Source organism: Halyomorpha halys, unplaced genomic scaffold (assembly GCF_000696795.3).
Source record: "Halyomorpha halys isolate HHAL.00 unplaced genomic scaffold, Hhal_1.1 Scaffold316.1, whole genome shotgun sequence".
NCBI classification, from domain to species: domain Eukaryota; kingdom Metazoa; phylum Arthropoda; class Insecta; order Hemiptera; family Pentatomidae; genus Halyomorpha; species Halyomorpha halys.
The window spans coordinates 618,850-637,708 of record NW_027107962.1 but is presented as its reverse complement, the minus strand read 5'-3'; the positions used below and the strand labels follow the sequence as shown (position 1 = coordinate 637,708).

The 18,859-nt window shown below is 29.8% G+C and overlaps 1 protein-coding gene across 7 annotated transcripts in view; it reads left to right on the top strand.

The window, feature by feature from the left end:
• Positions 1-18,859, top strand: part of LOC106681190 (homeotic protein spalt-major) — a 177,566-nt gene that overhangs the window by 114,322 nt on the left and 44,385 nt on the right. Inside the window, exon 1 of one of the 7 annotated variants that reach the window (XM_014421385.2) lies at positions 12,512-12,593. The exons of the other annotated variants lie outside the window; for them this stretch is intronic. Coding sequence (XP_014276871.1) covers positions 12,551-12,593 — 43 coding nt within the window. The 5' untranslated portion in view covers positions 12,512-12,550. Of the gene's footprint in view, positions 1-12,511; positions 12,594-18,859 lie in introns of those variants that run through there. 7 annotated transcript variants of the gene reach the window in all.

Sequence of the window (18,859 nt, the reverse complement as noted above, 5' to 3'; positions counted from 1 at the left end):
ATTTATTTATATAAATATACAAGGAGTATATTACGTGGTATATTTATACTAACTCCAAGGACTCGAGTTCGAATCTGGCTGTTGAGTCAAGCGTGATTTTGACTAAATCACTTCCTTGCACAACCACCACCAAATCACTTCTTTACCAAGTACTGAACCCCTGACCCTTCATGGGTTGTAGCGGTACAGAGTTTAATTTTAATTTTAATATATACACACACTCAAATATGTTTGAAGAATAATATTTATATTCACCTGAGCTAATAAAACCAGTATCAATTAAATAAAAAAAAATTACTTCGATATATCTCTTCTTTCCGAACAACAATTTGGTTCAAATAACCACAGCCCATTTTAACCTTTATGATTTATGAACTAGAACTAACTAATATATATTATTATATAGTCATCAAGAGTAGCAATGTTGCTTTAGTTTCAAACTCATGTCTTCCAAAAATCCAAGAACATATAAGGTTTATTTTTGATGTAGATTTAGGACAACCGAATAGATTAGTAGCTGTCTGGTTTTGCAAATCCAGTTTATCGAAACGAAAAAAAGGTACTCCATATATTTTAAACACGCTGAGATACATAATCCGTTACTGATATAGTGCTTACCTCTACAGGTGTTTTCAATTCAATCCAATTAAAATAAACTAATAGATCGATCAATTTAAATTAACAGAAATGTATGACGGTTCATAAAAGACTTAAAAAATAAAATAAATAAAGCTCGACACGAAGATAAGACTCTTTGAGTAAGCAGCCATCCTTAGAACTTATTAAAGGAAGGAGGGAGGCAGTGAAAGAGAGTAAGCCAGGGAAGATAACGGGTTTTCAAGGGATCTGACGAGAAGGGCGATAAACTTCAAACAGTCTTCCTTATCATTTCATAAATCCATAATGGACCGACTCATTAGTGAATGGACCAAGGAACCATTTATTAGGGAGTTATGAGGCAGGGGGAGTCGATGGTCATTACTCTAAAAGCATTCCATGTTTTATTAATATTGAACCTTCTTCTTCTTCAGCTAATTCGTTAGTCCTGAGGAACATTATGCCGCTGAGGAAAAGGAGCTGGAAGTGTGAGCGCTGGAGTGTTCACATTTCACAAGTCTGGAGCATCATAATTAATTACAGGGGTTCATTCCGAACCAGTGGATTTCGTTGGCTGATGTCACTCCCGATAGTGTGAGTCCGATTCGCTAGGTGCAACACCCAAACCATTTTAGAACTGATTTAGTGACTACTGCGGTGAATTGGAGCGAAACGAATCCAAGACCGTTCAACTTCAAGTGCCTTGGTCAATTTTCGCGAGAAAATATCAACCTTCGAATCAAATTTTTAAGTCGCAATCCTTCACGAACGAACGAAGATATGACATAAAACAAATAGATCCACATTGCGGCAGCCTTGATCCAGAAAATATTACTATAATTAGGAAAATAAAAGTGGTTGATTTAAATAGATTTTTGTGAATAAGGTCATTAATTTAACTTCATTGTAAATAATGTTTCACTTTGGTTGTCAGATGAACTGATTATACAGTCATATTAATAATATAAACCATTATATCAAATAATATAATCCAATCACATAATAAAACCTTTTTTTAGAAAGATAACTAAAACATTTTCTCCTTTTATTTCTTAAATGAAAAAGTAGTGTTTATTAATATACAACTGTAAAACTGCGATAATAAACCAGCACAATAAAAACAAATATATTTGTATGCATGTTGAATGGTATATGTCACAGACATACAGAACCTGATGTGAAAATTGTAAATTTGATCAATACACATATTTTTCAAAATATGCCCCCTAATAACTGTAATGATTCACATTAAAATTGGCCAAAGGCAGGTTGTCAAAAGTTTACAAAGAGTTAAAACAAAAAAGACCCTTGGATTGGACATCTCTGGTTCTCAATGTCCCAGATTGGATGATAAAAATAAACATATGTTTACAGTAAAATCTGAAGATTTAAAGAGGATTTGTGGTATCGAAACGCTATAGTATAGCAAAGAGTATATAAACAATTAGCTAAAGGAACCTAAATTATAAAATTATAGTATAATTTTTTAGAAAATTGAAACATCAAAATAATAAGAAACTATCACACGCTATTTTTAATTCGCTTAATTGCTTCTAAGATTAGATCGTTCAATTCAATGCAACAAATTGAACGCTAAACGATTTTGAAAAATTGAGTCTTAATCAATTTATCAATTAGAAAGTATGTCTTAACCAACTCATTACTATCCTGAACCTGTCCCGCCATTCGTAGTATTCAAGGAAAAAAATACTTTGACAAGGCATCCAGCTGCAGTTTCAGTATTCACAGAGATTACAACTGAATTGAGAGTGGCGCCAGCAATTTATCATATGCTAATGAAAAACATTTCACGGATGCTACTCATTACAACACAAGGACTACGCCTTGATGTTTATTAATGTTAGTCTGATTGGTTCGCGCTTCCTAACCAATAAGATTTTGTTCTGCAATTGTCTTGCAGTGGTGACAGGGGGGAGGGGATTAACTCGTGTAATCTTGAATAGCTGGTTTACTGCAGAAACAAGCACACTAACACAATGAACCATCGCATGAGCAATCATCAAATTGTTATGAAATCCAATAATTTATAAATACAATTATTCAGAAAATTGTGAATGTTAAATTACTGAACTTAATATATTTAATTATAAAATTGAAGTAATGTGATCGGCTATAAGTATAAAAACCATTTACCCTCATTTTCGTTTCTGTAATTTTACAATTCGATGTTCTAATTTTATTTTTCTATCAATATTAGCCCCCGATGTTTTGATTCTAGCTAATCCGTTGTTTTCAACTCATTGTTTTGACTTTATATCTTTTTTCCAAAAAATTATTAATCAATCAAAAACTTAATCTGCACCTCTAATTAATTTTCTTCAAGCCTGTAACCCTGTTTAAACTATTTAAAGCTCTAGGGGAATTGATTGAGTAAAGAAGACGTCATTAAAAGACCGTTAAATATAACGGTGTAACCGGGGCTGAACAATCATAGCGGTTAGAAAACTTCAAATAACAATGGATAACGTATTCGGAAAAAATAACTTCACTTGAATAGAACTAAGATTATTTTTCATAAGGTGAAAAAGATAATTTATAATTAATAATAGAAATAATAATAATAATGATTTTTCTTTTTAACTTGAGATAAAGTTTGAGCTTCGTAGATTTAAATTTAAAAGAGATAACTCTTTAAAAGTAATCATGAATTGATTGTCCTTAAACATCTGCATTTATGAAACTATCTAACTTAAATGAAATGATTTCGTAGATTTTATTTTCCGGTAATATCCGTTTACAACTCCTGTTAGTTATGCACCAAAACCTGTATTGGTAGGTAGAACTATTTTTAATTTAGTTGAATTACTTGCAAGTTCTAACTTTTAAGTATATGAAAAGAAAAAAAAATCCATATTCAGATTCATATCATGAGGAGGGGAGTTCAACTAAATAAAAATTCAAAATTTGAATAAATCATTAATTTGTAAAAATAAAATAATCAGCATGTTTATAATTTTTATTGTCAAAGAACATATTAAAATGAATTTTAATAACATCAATCCAAGGTTGTTGAAATTCCTGTATACATTTCTATAAAGCAGAAAATTATTCATGAGGATCCATTTTTAAACCTGAAAAAATTTTTAAACAAGGGAATGATTCGACTAATTAATTTTTTTTTAGTCCATCCGTAGTAATAATGCGTCATACTACCGAAGAAATTAATAACAGGTATAAAAAAAATATATGTAGGCATATAATTAGTCTGATATAGATTCCAGGCTCATTTTAATAAATCTGTAATTTATTCAGCGTTTATTTATTTTAAACTTTTTTCATCCATTAATTTATTTCTGTTCCCTTCTCACTTGACAGTCGGATAATATTTCATCTAGACTTTTTCTGATTCGAGCAATTCCGAATTTTATTCTATTTCAATCATACACATATGTTCCCTTAGATATTTACTTTTGTTTGTCTCGAATCATATAATGATCGTATCTATTACATGACGGGTTAAAGATTTCAAGGAAAGCCGCTTTTGATCCAGACACGAAACACCCAACCACTCAAATACGTCTGTTAGTAATATTTTTAACTTTCCGCTCCTATAATACGAAGTATAAATTAGCCGGATGGAAAAAGCGAGAGGCACCGACTCTGACAAAGTGGGGGAGGTATTTGGTCGCGACACCTTATGCCATCGAAAGCAGGGCTATATCAATTAATTTACAGTGTTAAATCCTATACCCACGGTATCTCCAGGGAACGTATTTTTTTATTCCAAGATAAATATTGCTGAGACAAGGAGAATTTTTTTCCAATTTAAAAAAAAAAGAAAATAATAAAAATGACATAAGATATTTTTAGGTACTATTTCATCACGATTTCAAATTAATTTTATTTTTTGATTTAAACACTGGTCTTTGCCAGCTATCAAACTAAAAATTCATTGTTCAAGTGACCAAGGTTATTTATCAGGTTTGTTTTATATTAATAGATAAGGAAAATTGTTAATTTTTTTATTATTATTATTTTTTACTCTTCCATTGACCAGAGTCATAGCTTTTTATGAAAATTATTTATTGTTTTTGCTATTGCAACCCGCCTAGGAAGAAATCAGAATTTGAACGAAAGGACCAAATAGGATATAAGGACGGAAGTAGATAGTAATCTAGGATAAGTATTGTAGAGGACCTAGAAAATTATTTATTAACATTAAAAAATAAAATAAGAAAAATACTAATTTACCAGTCATTCGCATTCAGTACATTTTTGATTATTATTATTATATTTAATATTTATTTATAACTTGAGAAAAAATAGTAATAATAAATACCTCAGGGGTAATTTTCATTACTGTTACGGCTAACTTGATGTTTGGAAATTCCCAATGGCAGACTTCAGAATTTTTGGAACCATTATTTCGTTTAAAAAAAATGGTAATTCATGTTACTTTTAACTTTAAAACAATAACATTCTAGTTTGAATGTAATACATTTTTTTAACTTTATATTTTAAACAAATACAATTTAAGAAAAAATAGCATGTCATCGAGCCTCACTTAAATTCTTTAGTATGGCCTTCAATACAACTCAGCTATCTTCAACATTCATCAGTTCGCTGGTATTATGATAGTTATTTAATTTATTTTTCAATTTTTTTAAAACCAATTTTCCCTACTATCTTAGAGATACTTGCCACCAATCGTGAAATATTTTTGCCATAAAGGCACAAATTTTACTAATTATAATTATTTAGACATTTAAACTAAAATTAAAGCTTGTTTCGGAATTATATTTAATTTTTGGAATTAAATTCAAAGAGTTTATTTCTACCGTTTTCCCATTGGCTGTTAAGAATTTCTATGAAATAGTATTCCCCAGCAGCACTCCATAGGGAGGATTATTCTTCTCATAACCTAATAATTATACTAATACTAAAAATACGTGTGTAAAATAACTTGCTTATAATTGTTATAAATTTATTTAAAAAATGTATATAACATTATAACTATGAATTCTAAGGCATATATTATCATAAAAAATCTTTAAAAAAAGAGTAAATTTTCTTATTCACGAATATCAACCAACAAATTTAAACCACTAAATTAATTTTCCTACTTCCCAGGTTAAAATAAAAATAAAATAAGAAAGGTATTTAATAGTACCGAACGGCAAACAATTTATTATTCTAACCTTTTGTTCAATAAAACCTCGAATAGAAGATATTCCCAGGTCTAAGGCGGAATCTAATTTCCATTCTGACTTAACAGAATACAAATCGCAGAGTCTTCTCCGCCGTACAGACACTTCCCGTCTTACCCGTATATTATAAACTTGCTCCCTCGATGTATTTACTGCCTTTATAAGGAATTTTCTGCATTTCGAATTCCAGTCCAGCCCAGTAGTTTCACTAATTTAAATTCATGGAGAAAAAAATATTTAAATATATGAGTATGAATCTAGTTATAGAAATTGTTAAAAGCATCCGTTAATTTTTTTAAATTATTTATCATCTTATGTATATAATAATAAATAATATTTGTTTCGATATGCATACCATGTTTTAAGATTAACAGTGTTACTAAATGGGCCCCAAAAGGTTAACAATAAAATAAAAATAATAAGAAACAAGACATGAATGAATAGTATGGTATTTATATTTTTTCAAAGCGTTTTTATTGAGATGGAACAATGCCAGATAAGAATATTCTGTTTCTGAGTTCGTTAAAATTCCTGAAATCTGGAATGGAATCGAATTTTATGTGTTAAAGAGTTTTCTTCGGTTAGTTTCGGAGGATACTCGACGATTATTGCCGGGAAGAGTTAGATCTTCGACTTGCTGGTGTTCGATTCGGTAAAACTTTTTTTCTTTGTAATCAGTAATAGATATTAAGAAAAACAGATTTTAAACATCCTTGTATCCACAAGACTAAATTTATATCCATTTCTTCAAAATAATCTTATTCAAAATAACCAGATTGAAGAGCCAATACACTATCACTAATAGGATAGGGCAGGTATTGGGCACCTATGAGAGAACGTCCCATTACTAAATAGCTAAGGCAGTGGGCTTTGTGATGGGAGGGTCACAAAGGAAGGCCTTTGTGTGCCTCCATCGTATAATTTCTTCATCATCTCTGGCCACGCCTGCACACAACCCTTTCATAGCCTATTACTTAATCCCGCTCTCCCATTAACTAATAGTCCGATTCACAGTGCCTTCTAACTCGTGATCACTCCCCCTATATTCGCTAAATCGTAAATTCGCAAACCCTTCAATGCGCTTAATTTCATAAAAGAAAAAAAATCGTATAGTGTGAATATTATGCGAAAATGAAACACAGCAAAATTTACAGTGAAGATAAATTTAATTTTCTATTTTCAACTGTAATTTATTGATTTGAACTAATATTCTTTGATATAAATTAAATTTTGAAGTTAATAAAAATCATATAAAACCTATATTATTGTTACTTATACGTAAATCACTAATTACCAACATCGGTGTTGAAATATTCAATTTAATAGCTTTCCGAACTTTTCATATATAAATTTAAGACTTGGTGAACTCGAAAGTTCTATGCCCTACCATGAATTCCCATTAACGTATACTCCTCTCACCACCGATCCTCGTCGTTTACCAGTCGGTTCAGCAATAATTACCATTTTAGAGATTCATTCGTTGATAAGTTTCACAACAAGTTTAGCGGCCCAAATATTCTGCTTAATACTTCAGTTTGGATGAATTTAAAATGTTGTTCCTTCTTTCAAGTATGTGGTCACGTTCTTCATATAGAGAACATTAAGAGGGATAATAAACATTTATGAAAATTGAAACTATCATGTTTCTAGAAAGCAGAAATCGAACGAAGTGAATTTGCAACTGGCAAATAACAAACATTAGCTTCCTGAATTTCATTTCAACCTGTATGGTTCTGGATATATCCTAACATTGGAAATTATTTTGTTATTCAGTTTTATATATAATGCTAAATAATATTCTAGTTAATAGCGAGAATTAGAAACCAAACTTTCCTACTCAGATCGAACCGAAGATACGTTCAATACATCCCAGTTCTAAAGATTATAATATTATGTATTTTTAAAAAAAAATTATTTCCCTTTTTTCTCATTAGAGAACATATCTGTAGAAAAGCTATTAATTTTATCGACCCACTGGTTCCTTGATATTTATGAAGTTCGGTTATATGTCTCTTGTTAAGAGGAGGACAAAAAAGAATACCCAAAACCGGATTCCATCTCACTAGAGCCCTAGAAATTTTTTATTGGCCCTATGAGGGGCATTTCCCATTATTTTGTTTATCGAAGCCGATCCCGTATCTATAGGAATAGTTCTAGTTTTAAAGGAACACGGAATGATGAATCAGAATGGGATAGGTCAGGAATCGAAGTATGGTCGAATATTTACATTTTTTCAATTATTAATTAAATAGCTTCATAATAAAATTTAATGGTAAGTTGAAATCGAAATCGGGCTATCTGCAGCTCGGTAATCATGCCTGGAGGGATGACTTTTATTTCTGTGGTGGATCCAGGAAATGAAAACTTAGCCTCCCCACCATGGTATTAGAATAAGTAGCTACCCTGTAAATAACCCTTCCTCTCCCCTCTCCCGAATGTCAAAAATGACTGGGATGGGGGTCATAAAATAAAAAAGTTGAATTCGGAAAAAATTGGAAACACAATTATAGGTATTAAAGATTTAAAAAAAAAAAAATAGTCTCGTCAATTTATTTATCATTCGTACAGAAAAAAAGCATATCTTACTCCTTTAGATCCGAAAAGACCCATGATTCAGTATGTTAAGCTGTCTTTGAGTGATATGCTGTCTCGAGTGGTAGGATTCTTTTGACTGTTGATGTAAGATATGTTGTCTTTTTCTATTCTGATATGCTTGAACTGGCAAAACGTTAGTTGGTTACTGATTTACCTATTGGTGTTGTTCTTTTATCCCAATAATAAGCATTAATTTGATATATTTCAATATTTTCTTTAAAATAATAAGAAACTCTGTTAAAAAAAATCAAAGTATCTACAATGGATTAATAAAAATCGGTAATGGCAGCTGAATTTATAATTTGTAATATGCAATTCATTATCAATAGTCATTTAAATATCCAGTATACATTGCAATAAACGTAATATTAAACTAAAATAAAATCTCTTTCTTATCAAGGTTCCGAAAACACCAGGACGTTTGAAATATCTGCTAGGCCTGGTTGAGACAGACAATACAGAAATATAATTTCTAAAAATACTGGCAACACAAATACACGAATAACGGTTTATATTTCCCCAAGAGAGATTCCCTGGTGAAACAATGGAATCAATGATATAATAAGAAACACTTCTATTTTCTCGTCGGAACAGCGGGACTCCCTATACACATCCTAACCTATGGTCCTATACCCCGGGAATAGTATCATGATATAGATGTTTCCTTTCCCAATACCAAGCAAATATTTTAAACTTGTCGATTGAAACTTATCTGCTGTTATAAATTTAGCCTCATATTCCGTAGTCTTTAAAATTGGCTAGCTTCTCTTAAACAACTTCTTCTCCTTCCCTTTAAAATGGAAAAGTATATACAATGAATTATCGTTAGCATGAAAAAGTATTAAAAATTAAAACAGAATAAGTCAATGTAACCATATTTTATATATTACCATATATGGAATGGGCCGTTATGCTTCCACCGATGCAAGGAATTTACTACCGGAGACTCTGCTGTATTTATTAGTCAAATACAGGTATATTTAATGTATAAAAAACAAAAATAAATAATAAAATGCTCACAAGTATCTTCCATTTTTTTAGACAGTTCACGAGTGCAAAATATTTTATTTTATATTTTTGATACTGAAGAAGAAAGTCAAACTATTTTGATTAAACCTCAAAGGGGCAACAATGGTTTCAATGAATTGTCAGCGAAAACTTTTTTTTTCAATTTTCATAAAAAATTGTAAATTAACTTTTCTTTCAAATCTAACCTGGGTTTTTGAGAATACAAGGTTTTTCGGCAAAATATTTTTGAAAGTATTTTTCATATTGTTTCCAAGCTTTAAAATTGAATACAATGAGGTGTAGATAATTGACCGTATATTACTAATTAGAGAGGTTTGTCAGGGGGTGCGGTCAGCAAAGAACAACATAAATAAACAAAACAACGTTTATTTATTTTATGCCGACGTTTCGACCTGAGTTTCAGGTCTTCATCAGCTTCAAAACTGTTTCTTTTGTTTTTTGCTCAGGTCGAAACGTCGACATAAAATAAATAAATATTGTTTTGTTTATTTTGTTCATTGCTGACCGTACTACCCCCCCCCCTCCCGACAAACCTCTCCAATCATAACATTGAATATTTTCTCGGTTAGTAATAGCAAAAAAGGAAATAGAACATTAACTGTATTTTACACGCCCAAATTATCCGACATTTTTTCGGAACTCCTGGCGCGTGTTGGCCCCTAATAATGACACTTGACCAATACATTAAGTTTAAGACCCGTAAGTGATTCCCTGTTTATAAACAATATACTTTTTCAATTAATAAAGAAGAATAAATGTAAAACTGGGCTCGGGATATTTTAAAAAATATAGTAGTATGGCTATATTTAACTAGAAAGATAGATCCATTTACTTTCAATTAAAATTTCGACTATTTTTAAAGAACATTTAAAACTGAATACTAAAGTTTTTTTTTTTTTTTTTTTTATTCCTTCTTTGACTTCTTGGGAGTAAACAATACAATGGAGCTTGAGAAACAAAAGCTGTAATTGCACGAAAATTCGGTTTCTACTTATCACAATTATTGATCAAACCTTCACATTAAATATTTCGCAAGTTATCTATATAATATTTTTTAAAAATATTATTAAATAGTAATGAATTAAATTAGAATTAATTAAATAGTCAATCAATATGTTAGATTTAAAAATATATCTAAATAATAATTATTATTGAGATAACAAATGTATTCACACAAGTATTTATTGAAATGCCGCAATAAATATACAATACGAAGTTGTTATTTTTTTTTATCACCATTTCTTGTTAGGACTAAAAGGATATAAACTCTTGGAATAAAACCCAGGATTAATAAACACATTCGTATTCATAATTTTTTTTCTGGAATCCATATTAAAAGCTGTAAAAGACGAAGGTCATTTATAAAAATATAGTATAGAACTCACTCACCTTAAACTCGATTTGTTTATAAAAATTAGAATAAATCCACGATATATATTTTTTTTCTTTTCCTCAATAATATCGATAAGGTTTCCCTGTTAAATATATAATGCCAATAATTTTATGAAACGGTCCAATGTATAGAAGACTAAAGACATATTAGAGAATCTCTTTTCATGTGACAGTTAATTAAATCTTACGATATACCTTTATTCTATTGAGGGAAAAACTTGTAAAAAAATACTTTGATCTGTTTTGGCCCCACGAGTTTTAAAACTAATTAAGATTAATTGAATTGTTACCGCTATAGAATTGGTATCTTTTATTCTCCGTTTATATGATGAATGCACTTGTGTGAAAAGGATGGGGTGAAAATACTTCACATATTTTGCGAAAATCAATACTTACAGATCTTTGGTTCATACAAATGAAACTTATAAAGCACTTTATGCAACGTTAAGGACAAAAAATTGAATCTCCGAAAGTGATAGATTTAAGAATAGACATTATTGGATTATTATGCTGCTTAATTTTAAATTTCTTTCTCCTATAAAATAAAACGGTCATACCACTCTATGCAAATGTCATGTATTTATGTTTAATCAAATATATTTTATTACTAATTTTTAATGCATATATAAAAAAAAATTATTTAAAATATAAATACGATATAGAGGTAAAATATAATCTCAAGACCGGTGAATCAAACGCAAGGAGAGACTGTTTGAGCTAAACTTATCCAATTTAACAACTAAAGGTGGTATTGTAAAAAGAAAGTGAGTAGATGTTTCTCTTTTCTTTTACATTCGACCCAAACCGGTCCCAACTCTGGATTCAACTCTTCTGTCAGCCACCAGATATTGAAGTCCCTCCCGATAATGATCGCTAGTAGATCGATACAACAGAAAAAAGAAAAGATTTTCTTCTTTATCTTTCTGTTTCTCACTCTTCGTCTTGATTCTCTGTAGATTGTAATGAGCTTGTCATTTATGAATTTCAACAGAGAGAAAGCCGCGACGTCATACAGTAGAACTGTTTTAAGTACTAGTAGGTTGAGTGTGAGGTAAAGTTCTCAATGTCCAAGTTCATGAATTTGCTTTTAATTATTCCTTCAAATCTAATCTTATCTCTAAACAAATGCAATTAAATGACTAATAATATTAATTTATCAAAATTATATTTATTTTTCAAACGTAGTAAAAATAAATTAATTATTTACGTTTTTTGTCTAATACTTTAGCTAATTTCAACTAATTACTTTTGCATTAGGAATCTATTTTATGCATACAAAAATCTTGACGAATTTACCAAGAAGTGTAATGGTTACTAGATGGATTATATATAAGCAATTCCAGATCAAAGTGCATTTTGTCCATTTTCAGATAACATTTTACAACCTAATAGTAAATTATTTTTGGCGCTAAATATAAGTTTGAATGATTTTGATCATATTGCAACACTAATATGAATAATGTCTTCAACTTCATGGCTTCCATTAACTAATCTGAATCTTTATATTAATCATATATAAAGTAAATATATATGAATTTAAAAAAAAATGAAAATAAAACAAATGATCAACACAGAAGAAAGGAAAATAAAAAAATATTAAAAACTTAAATAATAATAAAACTTAAAACATTCAAATGTACTATAATTCAAAGAAGAGTCTACCAATTTTACAATACATATGATTAAATATAAATAAAACTACATCCATATGAAGTTACTTATAGTTACAATATTATATACGGACTAAATATCCAATATTGTTTTTTTATATGGACAGATATTTTATTGGTGTGTGCGTGCACAGGCGCGTATGTAAGTTCAATAAGAACTATATAAATGTAATTATATATGATATAACATAATCTATTAGTTATTTGTAAGACATATGATTAAATTCATAATGTAATCTATAAATGTTTGTTCCAGGTAAGTATCTACATTCTACAAAATAACACTACATTCCAACCTAACAAAACAAAGAAAAACATTTCACCAAGATAAGTTCAAGTACGTGGTAGCACAATAAAGCATAAATATTTATTATTAGATATCTGAAATATAATTATTATTAATAACCAACTCGGGATTCCATATAAGAAAATTATCCAAATTTTGAGAAGGTGATTTTTTTTTTCTGGCAACCAGTCTTTGGAATATTTTTTACATCATCCTGAGGGCAGATTAATATTTCAGAATATTAAAATATATTTTATCTATTGTTAAAGATAATTAATATAAATATAGTTTAATGTATAACTAATATAATATCTGTAGTTATAAAAAATTAAAAATAAATTACAACATATATAAGCCTTATTCATTTTGTTTGTGACATGAATTATATATAATAGAATTCATCTCGAAAATACTATACAATTTTCTTCCCGAAAAGCGCACTAATATAAGCGTAGACCGAAGATCCCAGCCAAACCGTCACAAGCCGCTATTCCGACATTTGGCATCGCCCTCACGATATGATTTATTATGCTCACGAAAATAATCTTTAAATACTCTAAACGTGTCTTTTAATTAATTTTTAATAGGCCTGGACACGGTCCCTAGTCCTCCATTATGGTCGACACATTAGTCATATCTGGAACTCCCCAAATGAACCGTGAACGTAATTCCCATTAGGACTAGAATAGTCTAGCTTATTCCTGACTATATAGATGCTAATATATAATGTGGGGTCAGATACCACCGGTTTGTGATCATCTCTTTTACACTTTTGATAACAAATGTACAAATTTATTTAGATTTATTAATTCATCATAATTAATAAATCTAAATAAATTGTCTCTATTTATTTAGATTTATTAATGATTAAAATTTATTTAGGTTCAATATACGGTTATCTTAACAACATAATTTGATTGCTATAATCATATTAGGAAGTTATCATAGGAATAAGAAAATAGTAGTATTTTCATACTATTTTCTTATTTAGATATAAATTATATTTAAATATAATTTCTAAATTACATTACAGCCCCTATAATCAGCAGAAATATACAGATAATCCATATTTAAAATAATAGGTCAAGATTAGGAGGGATCTAGAGTTATTTAATTTTATAAACTTATAATAGTTTTAGCAAATATTTTTTCAGCAGTTGTTTCTCCTTACGGCTTTATCTAAATAACAAATCAATATACAAATTGTAAAATACAGTTTTTAAAATTATTCAAGGGCTGTTTAAATTCAAATCAATCGACCATTCCTTGACATACTCTTCAAATTGAAAAATGCGCAAGATTGTAATAATTCATAATAATATTTATCATTGATAAAAATGTTACTTTTGTTTTAAAAAAATACATATATATTTGAAAGCATCATGCAATTTTCTTTTTATAGTCTTTTTACGGAACAAAATTCTAAGTTATTAAAGAATACGATTTATTTATATTTCTCTTTTTATTCTTTCTGATGAAAAAAAAAGAAAATATTTCAAAAAAGTATGCTTTCAATCGTATTTTACCTTATACTTAATGTATATACAGTTCGTTGTTCACAAATACATTTTGTAGAAAAAACATAATCGTATGAAATGAGATTAAAGTAGAGCTTAAGAACAAAAACATTTTTTTAACCATTCGATGGGGACTTTCAAGCAGATAAATAACATTAAGTTTGGTTTTTTGTAACGTCCTGAACAATGCGTTTTTTTTTGTACTAGATTACAGATTTTCTATTTTTAGAAACATATTTAACAAACAAGGTTTAAGTTCGTATTTATTAAGTTGAGGTCTGTTACAGAATAAGCTGAATTCCGCCAACTGTTTTGTAAAAATAAAATTTTTTTCTAGTTTACTGTACAACAATTTATTTAACTAACTTGATTAATTTTTTAGTTATTGCTTATTATTTAACAAAAACATGACGTGCTAAAAACAAACACAAAATATTAATTTCCAGCTGATAGAGATATCGAGAATCGAATGATTCAATGGATTTTGTGTTATATATATATGTTTTCAATTTAATAAGTCTGTTTTGTTTTCTTACGTACTAAGCATATAAATTAATAACTGACAATCCAAGCAGAAAAAATGCCAATTTGGATGCAGTAAATTTAAAAACAATAAATATATGAAAAACGTCTCCCAGCAGGACATTAACACATCTCCCCCTCCTTAAACTTTACCTTGGCCCCAAGGATATCACTGACATAAGACGCCTTCATAAAATATTTTATTATACCTTCTATATAAAACTGCCCTCTCTATGAACTGATTTATAAAAATGGATCCTTTATGTCCCTTTTATTTATCCTATCATTCTGTTTGTGCTACACTTTTTTTTTTTCTTGCCTCTTTTATTTTGTTTTTTCCTTCCATTATCGACATGCCCTCCCTGTCTTGATTTATGTGTCTAGAGCACGTTGGGTATAAAATGCTCTTACTTAAAAACAAAAAATCTGGAAGACTTTAGATTAAGGCCTACGATTTTCAGGAAACTGGCTAATAAACAATATATTATAAAAGGCTATAATAATATTAATAATTTTAAGAATGTTAGTTAATATTAGCAATACTAGGAAAGTTGATATTAAGAATTTTAGTTAATATTAATAATATTAGAAAAGTTAATATTAATAATTTTACGAATGTTAGTTGATATTAGTAAAGCTAATAGTAATGATCTTAGGTATATTGATAATAACATTCTTGTTGTTTTTGAAATATTAGTTATTTAAAACTGCGACATACGACCTGAGGCATTTGATTTTACCTAAAAAAATAAAATTCTCGCGAAATATGCCATTATTTTTACTTAAATCTGTATTCCACCTTCAGCTAATTAGCTTTTCTTGACTCAACTACAAATAGAGACACTCATAGAAAGTGAAAGTTTTTGGAAAAAAGTTACGTAAACTTGAGAACAAATACAAACAAGGTACCATATAAGTTATGTCGCATCCTAAACATATTTAATATAAAATGCAAATTCTCCTCAGTCAGGATATCGATTTCTCCCGTTATTCAACTTCGGGAACGTAGTTGAATAACTCGGTGGCCGCGAATCGAAACTCGAAAATGAATAATTTAATCAAGTTAATTTTACAGCTTGTCATTAATTATGTGAACTAATTGGGGAGCGTTGAAAGGTCCAGGCCTTCCAGTCCATTGAGCCTCGTAGGAATATTGTGAGACGTGACATTTAATTTGTAACTTTACATTTGACAATTGGAACAACCTATCTCGTGGCGACAGTCCAAATGTTGGGCTCATTATAAACCTCTAGGTGCAACTGCTACGGATCATAACGCCCTATTATTTAGGAGTCGGGACATTTCCCAGAATTGAGACTGAGGACGCCATTAATCTGGCGAAGAAAATTAAAACACAAATGTTAAATTATTAGATATAACTGATTAATTGCCTATGTCAAGTGATATTTTTAAAATAAAACTTCTAATTTTAAAATTTCATTATTAATTATATCGTCCAGTTAAAGATGAATCGATATTCAGTATTCGGTGTACAGTTATAATTAGAAATTAGATACAAAAGTTTAATATTTTTTATTTTTATCAGAAACCAAATTAATAAAGAATGAAGTAAATGGATAACCGTTTCTAATATTTTATGTGATCCGGTTGAGATTTTAAAATTTTAATGAGAGTTATGTGAGAAATTTCATAATTGAGTTAGGAATGCATTGTATATCATGTTGTTGGCTGAATAAGGAATTTTATTAATTTCGAAACAATTCAGGAAATACATTGAAATATATTGAACTACGGTCTTAGATCTAATTCTATTTTTAGGATGTTGATGTGAGATGTGTTGTCATAAACATATATTGTTTATCTTCCGATGTTACCTGAATTGGTTAAACGTTGAATGGTTAATTATTCACTGATATTTGACAAACTAAAGGCTTAGTTTTACAATCTTACAATAATATCCTTTGTTCATTATCGTCCAAAAAAAAAATTATTAAGAATGCATCACCAATTTCTTTATTAGTAGGAGGAGGGTTATTCATCATACCGATCATAAAACTGCCCAGCCGATTTTGATAAAAGTTCCTACACATATTTCTCTTTCTAAATAAGAGTATATTTTAATTGTTTGTTGAATGGTTTTGGTTGTTTATAGGCTTAAAACCCTTCCACCATGAATGTTTTGGGAAATGTCTAGTAAACAAATAAAGCAGTATATACTTTTTTAATTCGATGTATATAACTTTTTTAAGGAAATTATTATTAATCTATTTATTTCAGGAATAGTATTAACGATAAAGGACGTGTTTTAAAAATATGAAGTATAACCACTAATTTCAATACCATTTCGCTATTAATGAGAATTTGCTACGATGTGCTAGGTTTCATAGGCAGGGGATTCCTCAAATATATGTCTAACTAGAAATATATTATTGTGAGGGAGGAGGTGATACGAAGGGCGATGACTGTTTTGTAGCAGGGAGGTCCTGAGCCGAGACATATGATAAAATATGAATCAGTATATAGCTAATATTATCTATTTTGATAGGACCTTACTTCCTTTAAAACCATCGTAATTATACCATAAAAATATTTGTTTGTTGGTAATATAAACATATTTCATTTTACCCTATTCATATATTATTTAAACATGGTATCAACTAAACTATTCGTTATCATCTTTTAGATTAATATAAGAGTAAGGCCTTGTTCGCGATAGAGAGTATTAAATATATTTTCATAGTTTATTCCCTATAATAAGAGTTAACTGAGAAATAAAAAAATAGTCTCTACCATGATTTAAAGAAACTATATAAAATACTAATCCAGGTTAACAGCTGATATCTAGCTCGTCCGTTCGGATATTGGCCAATATCCTGGAAGGGGAAACGGTTGGAGCCCGCTAGACGAAGACACTAAGACAAAGAATGACCGTCGGTCAGGCACACGTGGCTGGGCAGATGGACCGTACAATGCGTGGGTGGACATCTGCCCCATTAGACCTTCGGGCCTACCCTAATAATTGTGAAAAGTGTTATTTTACTCTATTGTGGACACTGCCACTGTGATAGATACCTTTCGGCCACGCGCTCTCGATCGGAACGACTCATTCAATTGACGGACTCAACGACTTCTGGTCGTATCACCGTCGGGGGTCCACTGTTTACTTCTAGGCTACTTCGGCTAGCAATTAATCCAGAACATTAACTTTCCACGCGCCAGATTCGACCAGATGCTACTTTTCTGAAATTTGAAGTTTCATAAAGCCCTATGCTTTTGTGTTGGTTTGGAACTACTTCGTTGGCCAAATGGATAATACTGTCAATGGCTCTATTATCTGAAAAAATAAAACTTTGAGGGTGCTAACAATTGTGGTTAGACTACTGTCATCGCTTCAGGGTTACTAGGATTTGTTGCAGATAATTGATCTTGTAAGTAAACATTTTTTGTTATTAGTATGTTCGAACAACATAATAGACCACCGCTTCATGTCCTTGTAGAATCCGGGACCAAGCCAGTATAGGGTAGAAGTGGAAAAAAAAACTTTAATATTAATTTAACACATAAGGTAAAAATTAAAATGCCATAAAAAGTTTATTATATGAGTGATTAATGTTTTCTCAGCTTATTTATTTCCTTTTTACCATACATTAAGCCGGTTAAGCAGAGGTCTGCCGTAATAAGATTACCAGTGGAAAAAATATATCAGTGATTATAGATAATAGTTGATTATGTTGAAGAGAAGCTCTGTAAAGTTAAACTGTACATGCTCGATAGTATCTGTACCTACCTATCTATGTAAAATTATTTTAGTGCTTTTAAAAGAATGGCGTTTTTCTATATTTTTTTCATTAGAGATGATTGACTCTGAGAAAAACTCTATATAATGGAAACAAAGGAGTATCTCATAGAAAGGATCATAAAAAATAATTAGTAGTGAAACCGGTTATATCTATTTGGGAACATATATAATATCCTATACAATCATTAAAACATTCTTCAAGTTTCAAGTACTGCTTTTTTAAAAAATACTTTTCCTGGTGTGAAAGCTCATCATCCGCTAATCAAATGACAAGGCTAATACCATCTTCAGACTTAATGAGGCATACTTCATATATATATATA